Source organism: Gopherus evgoodei, chromosome 4, assembly GCF_007399415.2.
Source record: "Gopherus evgoodei ecotype Sinaloan lineage chromosome 4, rGopEvg1_v1.p, whole genome shotgun sequence".
Classification (NCBI taxonomy): domain Eukaryota; kingdom Metazoa; phylum Chordata; order Testudines; family Testudinidae; genus Gopherus; species Gopherus evgoodei.
In genome coordinates this window covers 130,900,054-130,917,413 of record NC_044325.1, presented here as the reverse complement: position 1 = coordinate 130,917,413, position 17,360 = coordinate 130,900,054, and the positions used below count along the sequence as shown (strand labels likewise).

The window sequence follows — 17,360 nt, the reverse complement described above, 5'->3', positions numbered from 1 at the left end:
TCTGCTTCGGCGGCAGGACCGTAACACCTTCCACCGCTTTGACAAGTTCAACACCAAGTACAACCCCATCGGGGAGTCCATCCTGCGCGAGATCTTCATCAAGACGGACAACCAGGTCTCGGGGAAGTACTTCGCTCACATCATCAAGGTAAGAGCGGCCTCCGGGCCCTTGCTCCCAGGAGGGGCATCCCCTGGGCCCTGGCACCTTTGCCATCCTGCTATGGAGACCGGCCCCGCTCGCCTTCACCTGCCAGCCCCCCTGAGCAGGCAGCCTGAGAAGGAAGCCAAAGTGCAATTCTGTCATGGGGGAAGGATCACCAAGGGCTAGTGCAGCCTGGCAATGGTGCCTCCTTCCCTGGCACCGGCTCACTGTTCAAATCTGTCTCTTGCTTGATCCCACTTGTGAACAGTGAGTGGATTTAGTGTCCGGTCTGCTCAGTCTTGTTGACAAGTTTGCAAAGCCGGGTGTCGGGGAACAGCAGCATAGAGACGGGGGTCTCAGGGTGGAAACAGAGCTAAGCAGAGACTGTTTGAGGGAGCAGGGGGTGGGGCATCCAGAGAAGAGAACCTCTTGGGGGTGAAAATGTGTGAGGGCGTGGAGGGTGGGGGGCATATAGGATGTGCCTGATTTGGGGCTGGCTGTCTCCCCTAGTGAGGCTTGTTTGTGTGTGTGTAGGGGGGAGAGTCTCATGTTTCATGAGCTGCATGTAGGGGGGGGTCTTACATCACTGTAGCATCCACACATGTGCCTTTGATTTGGGAAGCAAAATGTGCAGATGTCCACATTGCAAGGCCAGGCACGCTCTTGCATTGCTGTTTTGCAAGCTGAGGTGTGCACGGACATGTGTGTCTCCTCATGTCGCATGTGCGTGTGTCTCCTCATGTATCACGAGCCAAGGCGTGCATTTCCCAAGCCAGCCCACTGGCTGCGAGGGCACTTCCCATGGCAAACGTGCGTGTTACCCTCTCTGCAGGAGGTGATGTCCGACCTGGAGGAGAGCAAGTATCAGAATGCAGAGCTGCGGCTCTCCATATACGGCCGGTCACGGGACGAGTGGGACAAGCTGGCCAAGTGGGCCGTGAGCCACAAGGTGCACTCCAACAACGTGCGCTGGCTGGTGCAGGTGCCACGCCTCTTGTGAGTATTCTCTGTCTGCAGGGCTGGAGCAGCAGGAGGGGCCTCCAGGCAGAGCTGATCATGTGGGCTTCATGCTAGGGACTGACCCTTCCAGCCAAGGATGACAAGGATGATTCTTTGTATTGCAGTAGCCCTGCTCTGGGGCCTGGGCTTGGCTAAACCTGGACAGTTCAGAAGCTCCCTAGTGGGGCAGTGTCCTGACCCAAATGATAAGGGATCCAGCTGGAGGGGGAGCCATCCTGCATCTCCAGGCAGGCATCAGGCTCATTGGGAAGCCTGGTTCCAGGGCCCAGGAGGTCGGTGAACCCAGCAGAGGGAGGGCTGGGATGGGGGGAGAAAGCAGGATGAAGGAGCCTGGAAGGGAGGGAACTGACAACTGAGTGTGAGACAGGGAGAGGAATCAGGCTCCAGAGTCTAGAGGAATCCTACGACCATTTGCCCAGGGCTAGTGGCCTGATGCCCTGCCCTGTGTAAATCAGCACTAACCCCATTGAAGTCAGGAGCAGGATCCGGTCCCAAGAAGCCAGCTGCCAAGCTGGCCATGGTGGGGAGGCGTCCCAGTCTGAGCCTGCCCTCGGGGTGGGGTGGGCCCTCTCTGTCTCTCACAGCGATGTGTACCGCACCAAGAAGCAGCTGGCCAACTTTCAGGAGATGCTGGAGAATATTTTCCTACCCCTCTTCGAAGCCACCATCCATCCTGCGAGCCACCCGGAGCTACACCTCTTCCTGGAGCACGTGCGTGCCGCCCACAGGCTTGAGGACTGGGCTGGATTGGGCTGGGGGCAGCAGGGCAAGCAGGGAATGGCCAGCACGGGCCCGTGTATGTGGCACAGTCAAGTGCTTCTGTGGGGAGACAGGAGCCTTCTCGGGGAGGGTAACATGCCAGATCTGAAATCCATCAGGCTCCTGCTTCTGTGGTGCCCTGCCCCTGGCCTGGGCGCGTCAGTCCCTCTTCTACCAGCTGGGGTGTGGCGTCTGTAGTCACCCGGGAGGCGACAGTACTGCCTCCAGTGGGGGTGCCTTGGGAAGGAGCCCTGGGAAGGTCTGCCTGCCCCGAGCCATGCGCTCCTCCCCCAGCTTCTCACACTCCCCTCCCCACGGCAGGTGGAGGGCTTTGACAGCGTGGACGACGAATCCAAGCCAGAGCATCGCATCTTCAACCAGGACAGCCCCCTGCCCGGGACCTGGGTCGAGGAAGACAATCCGCCCTACTCTTACTACCTGTACTATATGTACGCCAACATGACGGTGCTGAACCACCTTCGCAGGTAGGAGACCCCCCCGAATGGGGGTGGAGTCATCTGTGCAGGTAGAGGGAGCCCTCTCGCCCTGCCTGGCCCATCCCCACGGCACTGGGAGGGTCACCTGGAAATTCTGGGCAGGTTGCAGGAACCCATGGAGGACATTGCTAATCCAGCTGTTCGTGTCCTGCCAGGGGGCTATCTGTTACACCATTTTGGCTGTGGAGTGCCCCCTTGTGGCTGGGGCATTACACAGGAGGGTATTGGACACCTTTTAGAGTGCAGGGTCTGTCCGGGGATTCCCTATCCAGGACAGCCCGCTCCTGGTGGTTGCGTTTGGGTGGCGGCAGTTCCCGGCATCCCCTGCCCCCGTGGCTCCCTGGCTCACGTGCTGTGGGTCCGTGCCCACCACGGGCAGTGGCCAGTCGCTGACCTGCCTTTGGCAACCTCTCTGCAGGAAGAGGGGCTTCCACACCTTTGTCCTGCGCCCTCACTGCGGGGAGGCAGGCCCGATCCACCACCTGGTGTCAGCCTTCATGCTGTCGGAGAACATCTCGCACGGGCTGCTGCTCCGCAAGGTAAGAACCCAGAGAGCTGTGCGCACGGGGAACTCAGCAGTTGGTTTTGTTGGGCACCACGCAACCGGTGACCCTGACGCACTAGAGGAGCACAGGACAGGGGCAGGCAGGGGGCTATGATGTTACCGGTACAGATGGCAGCATCTCCATCATAGCAGGTCTTGGGGAAGGCCCTTGGCTGGTGGGGAGCCTGGATACCATGGTAATGGGCGCATTAAGAGAACTTAGCTTGGTTAGGGTGCTACAAGTGCCAAGACAGAGGGACAGCACTGGAATTCTAGCATGCCAGCGGGAGAGTTTCATAGCCAACGGGCGCACCGAGGCACCATGGGGTGTCTGATCCTGGGGCTCTGAGGTGGCGGGGGAAAGTTGGGGTCTCAAGGGAGCTGCTCTTCCCTGTTAACCACGCTGTCTCCCGGCTCGTCCTGGCCAGGCGCCCGTGCTGCAGTACCTCTACTACCTAGCCCAGATCGGCATCGCCATGTCCCCACTCAGCAACAACAGTCTCTTCCTGAGCTACCACCGCAACCCACTGCCCGAGTATCTGTCCCGTGGCCTGATGGTCTCACTCTCCACTGATGACCCCCTGCAGTTCCACTTCACCAAGGTGAGCGAGTCACAGCGCCTAGGGCCGAGACCCCAGCCGCCCCGGGCAGCTCTGCAAAGCGCCATCTAGGGGCCCTGAGTCGGGACTGGGAGGAGAGCAGCAGCCAGGGATCAGGGGTGGAAGACACTGACCTTTGGGGAAAGATGGAAAGAGCTGGATGTGTCTAGTTGGCCCAGGGTGGTAGCTGGGGGCATGAGACCAGCCTGTAGGCTGTGACACAAGGATTCATCGCTAGGGTGAAAGAGGCGAGGAGATCCTTCCTGCCAAGGAATGGGCTGGGGCCCCTGTTCTGTGTCAGGAGCCAGAGGGTCTTAGAGCAGTGGTGGTGCTGGTGACTGAACCCCGCAGCTCTCTGCCGGCTCCGGCCTGGGCGTGCGCTGACCCTGCAGACAGGGCCGTGCACTGGGAAGGTTGGGGTGTTTAAAGCAGGGTGTAGGTTTTGTTGCAGCTGCTGAAGGGGAAGCCGGAGGTCCCCAACGATGTTGCTTTAATGTAAGCCAGCCCAGCTGGTGAAATTGCACCTTTCTGCTGCAGGGCTAAGGGACTCCTGCAGGCAGCTGCAGTGAGAGCAGAGACTGGGCCGTGCCCCTGAGGCTGGGGGAGAGGTAGGGAGCTGACCTGGGTTTTGGTTCAGGCCCTGGTCAGTCTGGAGGGGGCCTGGCTGCAAGCAACTCCCTATGCTGTGATGGGGGAGATGCTGCTCTCAGGGCTTGCTTTGATCCTGCTGCTCCCAGCCCCCTGCTTGTTCCCAGATTTCTGTCTGCCCTGCCTTTGGCAGCAAGTCCAGCTCCAGCCAGCTGGGGGACTGTGCCCTGTCCCCAGGCCGGGATTCCTCTGGCTCCAGTGCCAATTCCCGGCAGGTGAAATGTCAGGGAAGCTGGGACTATCGCTGCCCTTTCCCCTCCATTATGGACTCATTCAGGGTCAGGACTCCCCACAGTCTCCTGGCCGCTGGGCTCAGTTGTACAGGCCGCCCAGTGTGTGCAAACAGGAGATGCATGCACCGAGGCCCCCTGGGGAGAGGTGTGTGGGGTGGAGGCGGGTGCAGAACTCTCCCCGCCTGGAACCGGCTGTGCTCACCAACCACATCTTTGGGTACGAGGAGCCCTCCTGCTTCCCCCTCATGGGAAGCGTCTGCATTGTGGCTTCCCCTTCAGGCCCAGTCAGCGCTGATGCTAACTGGGCCACTAGCCCCAGCAGAGAGGCCAGGGACTGAGCTGCTGCCCCTAGGCCCTGGAGGGGACTCTGGCAGGGCAGGGCAGTGTGGGGGAAGCATGCCAGGGTGCCGGCCATGCCAGCTGTTGGCCGCAGCGATCAGCAGCCCCCCCATGCTCTCTCCTGTCCAGCTGGAGGTGGGTATGGGGTAAGAGGCTGCTTCGGGGAGCTGGCTGTTGGGTGGGGTGCAGCGTGGACCGGTCTGACGCGGCTGTGCCATTGCAGGAGCCCCTGATGGAGGAGTACAGCATCGCCACGCAGGTGTGGAAGCTCAGCTCCTGCGACATGTGCGAACTCGCTCGCAACAGCGTGCTCATGAGCGGCTTCTCCCACAAGGTAACTCCGGGGTCCCCCTCCCCCTGGCAGGGCCCCCTTCTGCTCAGAGAGGCCAGCACGCATTCAAAGCCTGGGCCGCTCAATACTGTGCAGGCCATGCTGAGGAACCTCGGCAAGTTCCTGCCCCCAGCCCGGCGCCCCTCTGTACCGTACACATCCCTCCCATCTCCAGCCCCCCAGCCCGGCAATAGGGGTGCTGGCTCTGTACTCCACCCGTGCCCTGTCTCCTGCACTGCCGCAGAGGGGACTGTGGTGCTGGAGGGGAGGTCCTGTCGAGCGGCACACGCTGCTTCTGTGAGAGTCAGTGCCGCAGTGCGGTGCCAGGGGCTTTCTGCTTCCAGAGCTGCACTGCCTTTCAAGCAAGACACAAAGCAGAGGCTGGGACCTTTAGTGCCTGTTACAGAGCCTCTGGCACATCGTCCAGAGGATGGGGGGTTGGCTAGATTCCAGCTCTGGCTATTCCATGCCTGCTCCATGAATCCCCCCTGTCTGTTGGGAGTCTTGTTCGCTCCCCAGCCGTGACTGTTGCATAGCATTGCTGCACTTTGTTATATGACTGCTGCTCCCCACTCCAGAGGTGGCTGCATTTCAGCAGTGAGTAAAGGCACCACTCCCAGCCAGCATGTGATCCATCAGGCTGAAAGTCCCATCCTGAGACCTCCTGACCATCCATCTCCACCCTCTTTCCCAGGTGAAGAGCTACTGGCTGGGACCCAATTACCTGAAGGAAGGGTCTGAGGGGAACGACATCAGACGCACCAACGTGCCGGACATCCGGGTGAGCTACCGCTTTGAGACGCTGTGCCAGGAGCTGACACTCATCACACAGGCCGTGCAGACGGCAGAGCTGGAGACCATCCAGGAAGAGGACTCCCTGATCGTGAGCTCCAGCCTGGGCATGCAGTGAAGGACGCTGGTCTGGGCATTCCCCCTCCAGGCGATCTCCCCCCTGAGGGCTAGCCTGGCGCATGAGAACCCCCTGCTGCCTTTCGTAGCATCTGCGCTCCTGGCCCTGGGGATCCTGTCCATTCCCTGGCGTTGGGTTCGCTGCATTCCCCTTTGCTTGGTGTTTCCCCGAAGAAGGGTCTCATTCTCTTTCCTTAGTGGCTGCCCTTGGGAACAGGATGGGGTCATTTTAGTTGGTTGCTTTGGGTTGTTAGTTTTCTTTTGGGTTTGTTTGTTCTGCCCTCTTTTTTTTTTTAAATTCCTGCTGGACTCTCGTGAGGGTCTGCAGGGCCGTTTGGGGGCACTAGTGCAGAGGGAGTTGGGTGACACGCCAGGAGCGTGGATTCTGGCACCATGGGGAGAAGAGACACAAGGGGGTTGACATGCAACCGCACAAGCTCGATGAGAGGCTTGGAGGCGCTAGTGTGCTAGCACAAAAGCACACATGCTCTGGTATGCATTGAGGGGCTGGCGCCCCTCTCGGTGGGGTACGCGTGGGGGGCATGGCTGGAGCATGGTGCTCTGAGCAGGTGCCACTCTCAGCACCTTGAGATTGGTGCTGTTGCCTTGAGATAGTCAGTCCAGTGAGTTCTGTGGCTGGATGTCTCTGTAGCCATGAGGGCAGGCGGCTGAGAGCTGGGCTTTGCCCTTGCCCAGGACTCCAGCCTGCTGCAGCCGTGCCCCCTACCCCACACAGCTGTGCTCTATGGGGCTGCCTGGGCCACGGACTATTTATATAAAGGAGGATCCACCCTCCACATTCCTCAAACTGTGATGCCTGAAGCCTCAGACCCAGGTGAGCAGCTTGGGCTTGTGCTCGGCCTGCGGGTCCTGCCCTGGGTTGGCATTGGGGGGAAGGCCAGGGAGCAGGGCAGAGGTATTTTTAAATCTGTATGCATCTGGTGTCAGTCTGAGCATTTTTGTCAGCGGCAAGGGAGGGCCCTGGGCTTCTTCATTAACCCTCTAGCTCCTGGGACCTGCCCAGTCAGGGCAGTCACAGCCAGCCTAGTCTCTCGGGGGCAGTTCCCTTGGGAGACCCCGGGAGCTCTCTGGCGGCAGTAGGGAGTGAGGCGCCAGTTGTCTGTGCCTGGTGCTGAATTTTGTCTGTGCACGTCGGACTGCAGAACTGTCCTCCCCGATGCGCTTCTTCATGGCTGTCCCCATCACCTGCTTAGCCACCATTTGTGCCACCCATTCCCCGCCCACTCTGCTCCCGTGCATCAGGGCCTGGATATGGGCTTGCAGAGTGCTCTGTGGCCAAGTCCGCATGACTTTACCCAGAGGGGTCCTGGATCTGACGGGCTTCTCCCCTGCCACCTTTGTTCTAGCCTCCTGGAGAGGGATGTTACCAGTGTCCCAGGGGGCGTGGGAGGAACCATCTCTGGCCCCCCATGGAATGGATCCAGACCATATGCCCCCCACACTGTGACAGCTGTGGGGAAGGGAGGCCCTGCCTGCTCTGCTGAGGTTAGCGAGGAGCTCAGCCCCACAGGTCCCCTTGAAGTGAAATTTTTACGGGTTGGGGGTGACCCTTTTGCTGGGGAGTAGCTGGCTGTATGCGTCAGGGGCCAGAGCTGTCAGGAGCAGATTGGGTCAGTGCTGCCCACCCTGTCCTAGGAACAGGCCCCTCGACTCTGTGCCCTTGTGTCTCCCCTTTGCATTCGGCTCCCATGTAGCCAGTACAGCTAGGGAGCCCTGGCACCACGCCCATCTCACTACCATGGTGAAAGATCAGGGTGTCTCACAGTGGCTCCTGGGAGCAGCCCACCATGCTGGGGCAAAGCTCAGCTCCCTCTCCCCTTAACTCTGGTCATCATCACTGCCTGGACCCATATGGGTGATGTGCTCCCCTCCTCCGTCCATTCCTGTCCCCCTGCTCCTCCCCACGAGAGCGCTGGTCACAGCAGGCTGCTCCTGCTCTGACCCATGAGTGGCTGTCAGTCAATTCCAGCAGCCACACCCTAGCCAATGGCCTAGCTGATGGCACCCTGGGCACAGCGAATGTCTTGGGGGGCCCAGGCCCTGTCCCAGAGCACTCACAATGGGGCTGGTCTATAGGGGATAGGAGCTCTCTGTCAATGTTAGTCCCGCCCCTGTGCCCCTTACCTGGGGTCATGGTGCTGGAAGCTCTGGGTCATGGTGCTGGAAGCTCTGAGGAGCCGTCACCGCACTGCAGGCTTTGGCCAGTGCTGGTGCACAGAGCAGTGCGGATCAGAGCCGCAAGCAGGGTCCAAAGCAGAGGGACTCTGCAGATCCTAGCTAAGAAGTGAGGGCGGGGACCATCTGCCCAATGGCCGGGTTTATTATCCGCCATACTCACCCTGCCTCGCTGGAGCCTGTCTGTGCTGCCAGGGGCGGCTCTACATATTACACCGCCCCAAGCATGGCGTCATGCCTCGGGGGGCACTCTGCTGCTCGCCGGTCCTGCAGCTCCAGTGGACCCTCCGCAGGCATGCCGCCGAAGGGCAACCAGCAGAGCGCCCCCCGCGGCATGCCGCTCCAAGCACACGCTTGGTGTGCTGGGGCCTGGAGCCGCCCCTGTGTGCTGCCTAGACCAAGAGAGTTTTGATTTCTGTGTATCTTACAGCTGTATCTTACCCTCCCACGCACCCTGTGGTGTCACCACGTCGTTTGATGAAACAGCTGACGCACGGTCGTTGTTCTCCAGTGTCATGTCAAAAAAGAGCATGATCAATAAATACAAACTATTTAAGTAAACTCCCGGGGTGTGTGTGACTCCCTGAGCAGAGTGGGGACATGGGAGCTGCCTTCAGACCCAGGTTTCACTGCTTATCACTGTGCTGATTTCTACATGCAAGCGGCTGCAGGGGCTGTGAATCACTAATAATGCTAAGGTCTGGCTCTGGCTCCCAGTTGCCTTCCAGACCTGAGATTAATGCCCAGTGCCTGTGGGATGGGTTAATACCTCTCATCTTACAGATCAGAAAACAGGCACAGCCCGAGCCAGCGGCACCCAGATGTCCCAGCTCCCGCTGCTCTGCTCAGTTCAGCTCATGCTCATGCGGGATTCTTGGAGAGCTCAGAGGTTTCCCTGAGAGAGCAGCAAACGGGGGAGGGTAGGCACTAAAGATGAAAGCACCAGGCTCCTGCCTCTTTCTAATGTGCAGGACACAGTGAATTAGTGGATTTTGACCCTAAGGAAGAGTTCAGGTAGGGAAGCTAAAGGATCCGTCCGAAGATCACCTGCAGCTGACAGTCACCATCAGTAGCCATGTCCCGGCAGTGGTGTTAAAGGGAAACAGCACAAGACAGTAGGCGTATGGCCCTTGTGTGGCGTCTGTGCGATGGGGAAAGGTCTGAGGGCTCCAGCAAAGCCAGACGCATCCAGCCTTCAGCTCTCGGAAGATACCATGCAAGAGAAAATGAAACTCCAAGTCCTTCAAGCCTTAAGGGGCATAATCCCAGTTTGTTAACTCTGGTGCAGGCTCCCTCTAAACTGCTTTGGCCTTTGGTCATTGCAGCACTGCTCAGGGGTGTGACTGAGCTGGGAGAGGAAGGGCTCCGGTGGAAGCCATTGCTGGCAGCTCTTTTCTGGGGGCAACATTTCCTAGTGTAGCTGGGGCTTGCGAGGGTCTGTCTGTGCTGCCGTGCCAGGCTGGGATTACAGCACAGGCAGACCTGCCCAGCATTAGGGGGTGCTGTGCTCTGTATCCTGCCTATTCCCCCAGCTTCCAGGGCCCCTGCCAGGCGTTAGAGGCACTGTGCTCAGTACCCTACAGCTCCATCTGTCAGCCCCCCTGCCTGCTGTTAGGGGGCACTGTGCTCTTTACCCTACACATCCCCTGTCTCCCAGCCCCTCTGCCTGGTGTTAGAGGCTCTGTGCTATGTACCCTACACGCCCCGCCATCTCCCAGCCCCCCTGCCCGGTGTTAGGGGCGCTGTGCTCTGTATCCTACACATCCCCCATCTCCCAGCCCTCCTGTCCAGCGTTAGGGGGTGCTGTGCTCTGTACCCTACACATCCCCCATCTCCCAGCCCTCCTGCCCGGCGTTAGGGGGCACTGTGCTCTGTACCCTACATGTCCCCCATCTCCCAGCCCTCCTGCCCAGTGTTAGGGGCGCTGTGCTCTGTATCCTACACATCTCCCATCTCCCAGCCCTCCTGCCCAGCATTAGGGGGCACTGTGCTCTGTACCCTACACATCCCCCATCTCCCAGCCCTCCTGTCCAGCGTTAGGGGGTGCTGTGCTCTGTACCCTACACATCCCCCATCTCCCAGCCCTCCTGCCCAGTGTTAGGGGCGCTGTGCTCTGTATCCTACACATCTCCCATCTCCCAGCCCTCCTGCCCAGCATTAGGAGGCACTGTGCTCTGTACCCTACACATCCCCCATCTCCCAGCCCTCCTGTCCAGCATTAGGGGGTGCTGTGCTCTGTACCCTACACATCCCCTATCTCCCAGCCCTCCTGCCCGGTGTTAGGGTATCGACAGGGCCTAACGCTGGAACCTGACCTGAAGGTGGGATTGGCCACTGTCCTGGCGGTTAGGACACAGGCAGGTAGTAGAGGGGTTCTGCTTGGGGGCCCGATTCTGCCTTTCTGTCCGGCCACATCCCCGCCAATCTCCCCAGACTCACCATAGCACAGGACTTGGGGGAGGCACCTGCTGGCAAAGTGGCCTCGATCCCCACTGTATAGGCAGGGATCATTCAGCCGGTGATAGTCCTTATCTCGAGCCCTGAGCGCCTGTGTATCATGGTTGCCTGCAGGGGTTCAAGGCCAGCAACTGCCTGGGGGGAGGGAACAGGGCCTGGCTAGGCAGTGGCTCAATTGGTGAGTGGCAGTTCGGATTCCCAGCGAGCTGTAAGGGTGCAACACGGGGTGGGGGGGACACCAACCTCAGCCAGTTCGTATCAAACTTGTCCCTGAGGCCTCAGTAGAAATGGGGATGTTCACCTGGCAGCACGCAGGTGTGAAGGACTGGAGAGGGAGGTGGCGGACGTGTGCTTTTGATGCCCATGCCTGAGCACACAGGGGGAGCAGGGGCGCAGGCTCCGCTCCGTCGTACAGCTGGCAAACGTCTGCGACTCGCATGCCCTCGGTGCACACGCCCCGACAGTGGAACGGCTACAGGCACAGCCCAGCCTGAAGAACGCCAGCTCCCATGTAAGGGAAGTCACCAGTTTTTTACAAGAGCTGGAAACTGACATTGGATAAGCCAGGAACTCCTGACTGAAAGAAGGATGGGGGCAAAGGGGAGAGCTGCTCAAATGATGAATTTCCTGCAGGTGAGGAGCAGTGACAGCCTGTGCCATGAACGCTGCATCCCCATGACTGGTGATGATGCCAGGTGCAGAGCACGCCACCTCCCCCGCTTTGTTCTGCTAACTTCTGCCCCCACCAAAGGCTTTGCATGGCTGGGTTAGAGTCTGTTCCCCAAGGTCCTGTCCCGCTTGGGGCCGTATGCTGGGCTGGGAATATGTCCTGTAGCCAGAGACAGTTACACTCTCTGTTAGGGTTATGTTCTCCTCTGAAGAAGCCCACGCAGGGCAGAGGCTCTAGCACTGGCTGAGAAACCAGACCTTTGGGGGAAAGGTCGCAAGCAGTACGACAGCCCCTGCGAGTCCAAGAGAGAGGAAGCGTGAGCGAGAACACAGGGGAGATCATGGGGGGACTTGGGCTGAGCACTGCAGCACCTAACATCAGGTGCCTGGCCGCCCAGTGGAGTCAGAGCTCCTGCCCAGGTGTCCAGGCTCCCCATATTTAATGCAGTGGGAGAGCCAGGCACTGAAGCAGAGAGAGGGGCAAAGCCCTTTCTAGATCCAGCCCCTAAGTGCCACAGCAGGGGCCTATGCCCAAGATTTAGATCCTCAGAACCCCAGCATGAGGCAACGTGCTGGCTCTGCAGTGACCCTGCTGGCTCCAATCAGTGGGGTGATGAGACCATGCCAATGCCCGTGGCAGATCCTCCATTCGAAGGATGTGATCATTTCCACCCTGACACGGACGAGGCCTCGTGTACTGGTGTTAGGGGGCACTGCACTTTGTACCCTACACCCCCCATCTCCCAGCCCCCTGCCCAGCATTAGGGGGTGCTGCGCTTCATACCTTAACACAGCCCCAGCCCCAGCCCCTCTGTCCAGCGTTAGGGGCACTGTGCTCTGAATTCTTCACATTCCCAGCCCCAATCTCCCTGCCTGGCATCAGGGGGCACTGTGCTCTGTACCCTACACCCCACCATCTCCCAGCCCTCCTGCCCAATATTAGGGGTGCTGTGCTCGGTACCCTACATACCTCCCAGCCCCAGCCCCCATGCCCAGTGTTAGGCAGTTTCTAGTGTCTGCTCAGGGATCTGATTCTTCCACTCTGTCCGGCCGCATCCCCTCTAATGAGGCTGAACCCTCCCATCTCCCCAGACTCACCATAGCACAGGACTTGGGGGGGGCACCTGCTGGCAAAGTGGCCTCGATCCCCACCGTACAGACAGGGATCATTCAGCCCTTCTCATGAGCCCCGAGCACCTATGTGTCATGGCTGCCTGCAGCGGTTCAGGGCCAGCAACTGCCTGGGGGAAGGGAACAGGGCATGGCAAGGCAGTGGCTCAAACTGGTGACTGGCAGTTTGGGTTCCCAGCGAGCTGCAGGGGTGCAACACAGGGTAGGGGGGACACCAATCCCAGCAGGTTCCTATAAACCTTGTCCCTGAGGCCTCAGGAGAAATGGGGATGTTCACCTGGCAGCACGCGGGTGTGAAGGACTGGAGAAGGAGGTGATGGACGTGCCCTTTTGATGCCTGTGCCTGAGCACACGGGGAAAGCGGAGGCGCAGGCACCACTCCGTGGTACAGCTGGCAAATGTCTGCGACTCACGTGCCCTGGGTGCACATGCCCCGACAGCGGAACATCTACGGGCATAGCACAGCCTGAAGAACGCCAGCTCCTGTGTAAGGGAAGTCACCGTTTTTTTACAAGAGTGGGAAACTGACATTGGATATGCCAGGTGTGACGAAGTGGGACTGTTCTTAATGTTTCCTTTGAATACTGTGTGGGTAGCACTGATTTTTAAAACAGGCTCCAGAGGAGATGCTGGCAATTACAGGCTGGTAAGCCTAACTTCAATACCAGGCAAATTAGTTGAAACTGTAGTAAAGAACAGAATTACCAGACACATAGATGAACATGACCTGTGGGAAAGAGTTAACATGGCTTTTGTAAAGGGAAATCATGCCACACCAATCTTTTAGAATTCTTTGTGGGGGGGGGGGGGTCAACAACATGTGGACTAGAGTGATCCAGTGCATATAACGTACTTAAAGTTCCAGAAAGCTTTTGACAAGTTCCCTCACCAAAGACTCTTAAGTAAGTAGTCGTGGAATCATAGAACTGGAAGGGACCTCGAGAGGTCATCTAGTCCAGTCCTCTGCACCCAAGGTGGGGCTAAGTATTATCTAGACCATCCCTGACAGGTGTTTGTCTAACCTGCTCTTAAAAATCTCCAATGATGGAGATTCCACCACTTCCATAGGCAATTTATTCCAGTGTTTAACCACTCTGACAGTTAGGAAGCTTTTCCTAGTGTCCAACCTAAACCGCCCTTGCTGCAGTTTAAGCCCATTGCTTCTTGTCCTGTCCTCAGAGGTTAAGAGGAACAATTTTTCTCCCTCCTCCTTGTAACAACCTTTTATGTACTTAAAAACTGTTATAATGTCCCCTCTTAGTCTTCTCTTCTCCAGATGAAACAAACCCAATTTTTTTCAATCTTCCCTCATAGGTCATGTTTTCTAGACCTTTAATCATTTTTGTTGCTCTTCTCTGGACTTTCTCCCATTTGTCCACATCTTTTCTGAAATGTGGCACCCAGAACTGGACACTATACTTCAGCTGAGGCCTAATCAGTGTGGAGTAGAACGGAAGAATTACTTCTGGTGGCTTGCTTATAACACTCCTGCTAATACATCCCAGAATTATGTTTTTGCAACAGTGTTATGCTCTTGACTCATATTTAGCTTGTGATCCACTATGACCCCCAGATCCCTTTCCTCAGTACTCCTTCCTAAGCAGTCATTTCCCATTTTGTATGTGTGAAACTGATTGTTCCTTCCTAAGTGGAGTACTTTGTGTTTGTCCATATTGAATTTCATCCTATTTATCTCAGACCATTTCTCTAGTTTGTCCAGATCATTTTGAATTTTAATCCTATCCTCCGAAGCACTTACAACTCCTCCCAGCTTGGTATCATCCACAAACTTTATACGTGTACACTCTATATGCCATTATCTAAATCACTGATGAAAATATTGAACAGAATTGGACCCAGAACTGATCCCCGTGGGAGCCCACTAGTTATGCCCTTCCAGCATGACTGTGAACCACTGGTAACTACTCTCTAAGAATGGTTTTCCAACCAGTTCTGCACAAACGTTATAGTAGTTCTATCTAGGTTGCATTTCTCTAGTTTTTTTTATGAGAAAGTTATGGGAGACATCATCAAAAGCCTTACTAAAGTCAAGAAATACCACAGCTACTGCTTCCCCCTAGCCCCAAGGCTTGTTACCTTGTCAAAGAAAGCTATTGGGTTGGTTTGACACAATTTTTTCTTGACAAATCCATGCTGATTGTTACTTATCACCTTACTATCTTCTAGGAGTTTGCAAATTGATTGCTTAATTATTTGCTCCATTATCTTTCTGGGTACTGAAGTTAAGCTGACTGGTCTGTAATTCCTCGGATTGCCCTTATTTCCCTTTTTATAGATTGGCACTAGATTTACCCTTTTCCACTCCTCTGGAATCTCTTTCGTCTTCCATGACTTTTTAAAGACAATCGCTAATGGCTCAGATATCTCCTCAGTCAACTCCTTGAGTATTCTAGGACGTATTACATCAGGTCCTGATGACTTGAAGACATTTAACTTGTCTAAGTAATTTTTAACTTATTCTTTCTCTGTTTTAGCCTCTGATCCTACCTCATTTTCACTGGCATTCACTATGTTAGATGCCCAATCACTGCTAACCTTTCTGGTGAAAACTGAAACAAAAACGTAATTTAGCAATTCTGCCATTTCCACATTTTCTGTTGTTTCCCCGTCATTGAGTAACAGGCCTACCCTGTCCTTGGTCTTCCTCTTGCTTCTAGAGCCCAGCAGCGAAAGAGCCAAGCCCATGGCAAGAATGAGGTAGGCCCCAGCACTCAGCAAGGGCTTGGAGATCATGATGTTCTGCAATCCACCGGGGTCTGCAGCCACCCAGATCCCCATGCTCAGGAGGCAGATGCCCCCCACCTGCAAAACACATAGGGGGTGAATGGCTGCCGCACCATCCAGCCACAGCCTCCAGAGCAGGGCTCTGTGTGCCCAGGTGATGCAATTTCCCCTTCACTCCCTGGCTGGGACTGAGAACTGTGCTCGTCCCTTGCCTGGAGGTGGGAGGAGTCACAGGGCCAGCATGGGGGGGGGCCCTCCCAGAAACAGCTATCTTCATAACCCTCCCCAAACAAGGCTCTGCATGGGAGAGGGACCTGGAAGGAGGGGCTGGAACTGACCCCAGCCATGGCAGGGCCACTCCCCCATAGCGGGGCATGGGCTGCAGTAGGGCCACCACCCTTGCAGGTGTTTGGGGTCACTGGGTCAGTCTCCAAAGCCCAGATCCCCCCTCCCCAGCCGCCAAGCCCTGCCAGAAGTTCTGCAAAGGTTCGGGGCCCTCCTCTGCAAGGCAACTTTCCCTGTGAGTCACCTAAGGAGGGCTGGGCTGGGGTTAAATATCCCCCCAATTCCTGCTGGGGTGGGACTCACCTCTTCTATGCCACCGTTGCTTTTCCCTTCATAGTAGACTCCTTCAGGCCACTCAGCATCATCTGGCTCCTGGGCTGTAAACTGAATAATCTTGATTTCTTGGGAATAAAAGGGCTTTAGAGAATTAACATGGTATACTTTAGGTTTTAGGGTAGGGCCTAGGAACACTATGATTAACAGCTCCCAGGCGCTCTCAGACCATATATGAACCCTCCCATGACACTTCCATCTTATTGGCCTGGAGCTCTTTTAGGACCATGACTTGGTCACCTACTCTGAAGGAACGCTCTCTGGCATGTTTATCATACCAGGCATTTTGCTCTTGTTGAGCATCCTGTACGTTTTCTTGAGCAAGGCCTAGAGAGTCTTTGAGGGTGTTTTGAAGGTTGGTTACAAAGTCCAAAATGTTAGTTCCTGGAGAAGATATAACTCCCTCCCATTGCTGTTTCACCAACTGTAATGGCCCCTTAACTTTGCGGCCATAAATGAGTTCAAAGGGTGAAAACCCCAAACTGGGATGTGGTACAGCCATGTAGGCAAAAAGCAACTGCTGCAACACTAGGTCCCAATCCCTGGAGTGCTAATTCATGAATTTACATATCACAGCCCCCAAAGTTCCATTAAACTTCTCCAATAGGCCATTCGTTTGATGGTGTGAAGGGGTGGCAACCAAGTGGTTCTCCCCATGAGCTTTCCAAAGATGTTTCATGGTTCCTGCCAGGAAGTTAGTTCCCGAATCCATAAGGATGTCTGAGGGCCAACCTACCCTGGCAAAAATGTCTGCTAATGCCTGGCTCATGCTTTTAGCCCTGGTGTTGCTTAGAGCTACTGCTTCCGGCCTTCGGGTAGCAAAATCCATTAAGGTCAGTGTCACATTCTATACCATTGGGCAGCATACTGTAACCCCCATATTCTTCATTTTCATATCATTGTGATCTTACATATAAAGCATGCTTTGTAAGATATCGGTGAAAGGTTATGATCTGCTGAAAGTCATTTCTCTATCCAGATATGTGTATCATTAATGCATATGAGTTATGAGAACTGTGTTGTATGCTGGTCACTAAAGCATGCTGTAAGTTGGGAAATCAGCCAGATATTAGCTGCACAGAGGCAACAGAGACACAGAGGCAACAGTCCATCAACAGCCATTGTCCAGCAAAGGAGCTACAATGCAATGACTCACCTGCATGAGGCCGCACCAGGGGAATTGCTCAACCTTGCCTGGAGACTCAGTAATGCCTACCTGACTCTGAAGGGGGTGCAGGGGCAAAGCCAAGAGGGAGGAAAGGCCATGATAAAAGGGAGAGATGGTTGTCATGCTCTTCCTCTCTCTTCCACCAACATCTACAGACACCACACCAAGCGACTGAAGTGCTGATCAAAGGGGAGAACCTGACTGAAGAGCAACCAGCCAGCCTGTGGTGAGAAGCATCTAAGTTTGTAAGGGCACTGAAAGTGTTAAGATAAGCTTAGAATGCGTTCTGCTTTTATTTCGTTTGACCAAATCTGACTTGTTATGTTTTGACTTATAATCACTTAAAATCTATCTT

General features: G+C 56.0%; 1 protein-coding gene across 5 annotated transcripts in view; it reads left to right on the top strand.

The window, feature by feature from the left end:
• AMPD2 (adenosine monophosphate deaminase 2) overlaps window positions 1-8,482 on the top strand; it is a 43,542-nt gene extending 35,060 nt beyond the window's left edge. For all 5 annotated transcript variants that reach the window (XM_030561077.1, XM_030561078.1, XM_030561076.1 and 2 more), the window contains 8 exons: window positions 17-148; window positions 975-1,138; window positions 1,747-1,873; window positions 2,243-2,406; window positions 2,837-2,957; window positions 3,391-3,564; window positions 5,005-5,115; window positions 5,807-8,482. In XM_030561077.1, the coding sequence (XP_030416937.1) occupies window positions 17-148; window positions 975-1,138; window positions 1,747-1,873; window positions 2,243-2,406; window positions 2,837-2,957; window positions 3,391-3,564; window positions 5,005-5,115; window positions 5,807-6,022 (1,209 nt within the window). In that variant the 3' untranslated portion in view covers window positions 6,023-8,482. The remainder of the gene's footprint in view (window positions 1-16; window positions 149-974; window positions 1,139-1,746; window positions 1,874-2,242; window positions 2,407-2,836; window positions 2,958-3,390; window positions 3,565-5,004; window positions 5,116-5,806) is intronic.
• The last annotated feature ends 8,878 nt before the right edge of the window (window positions 8,483-17,360 follow it).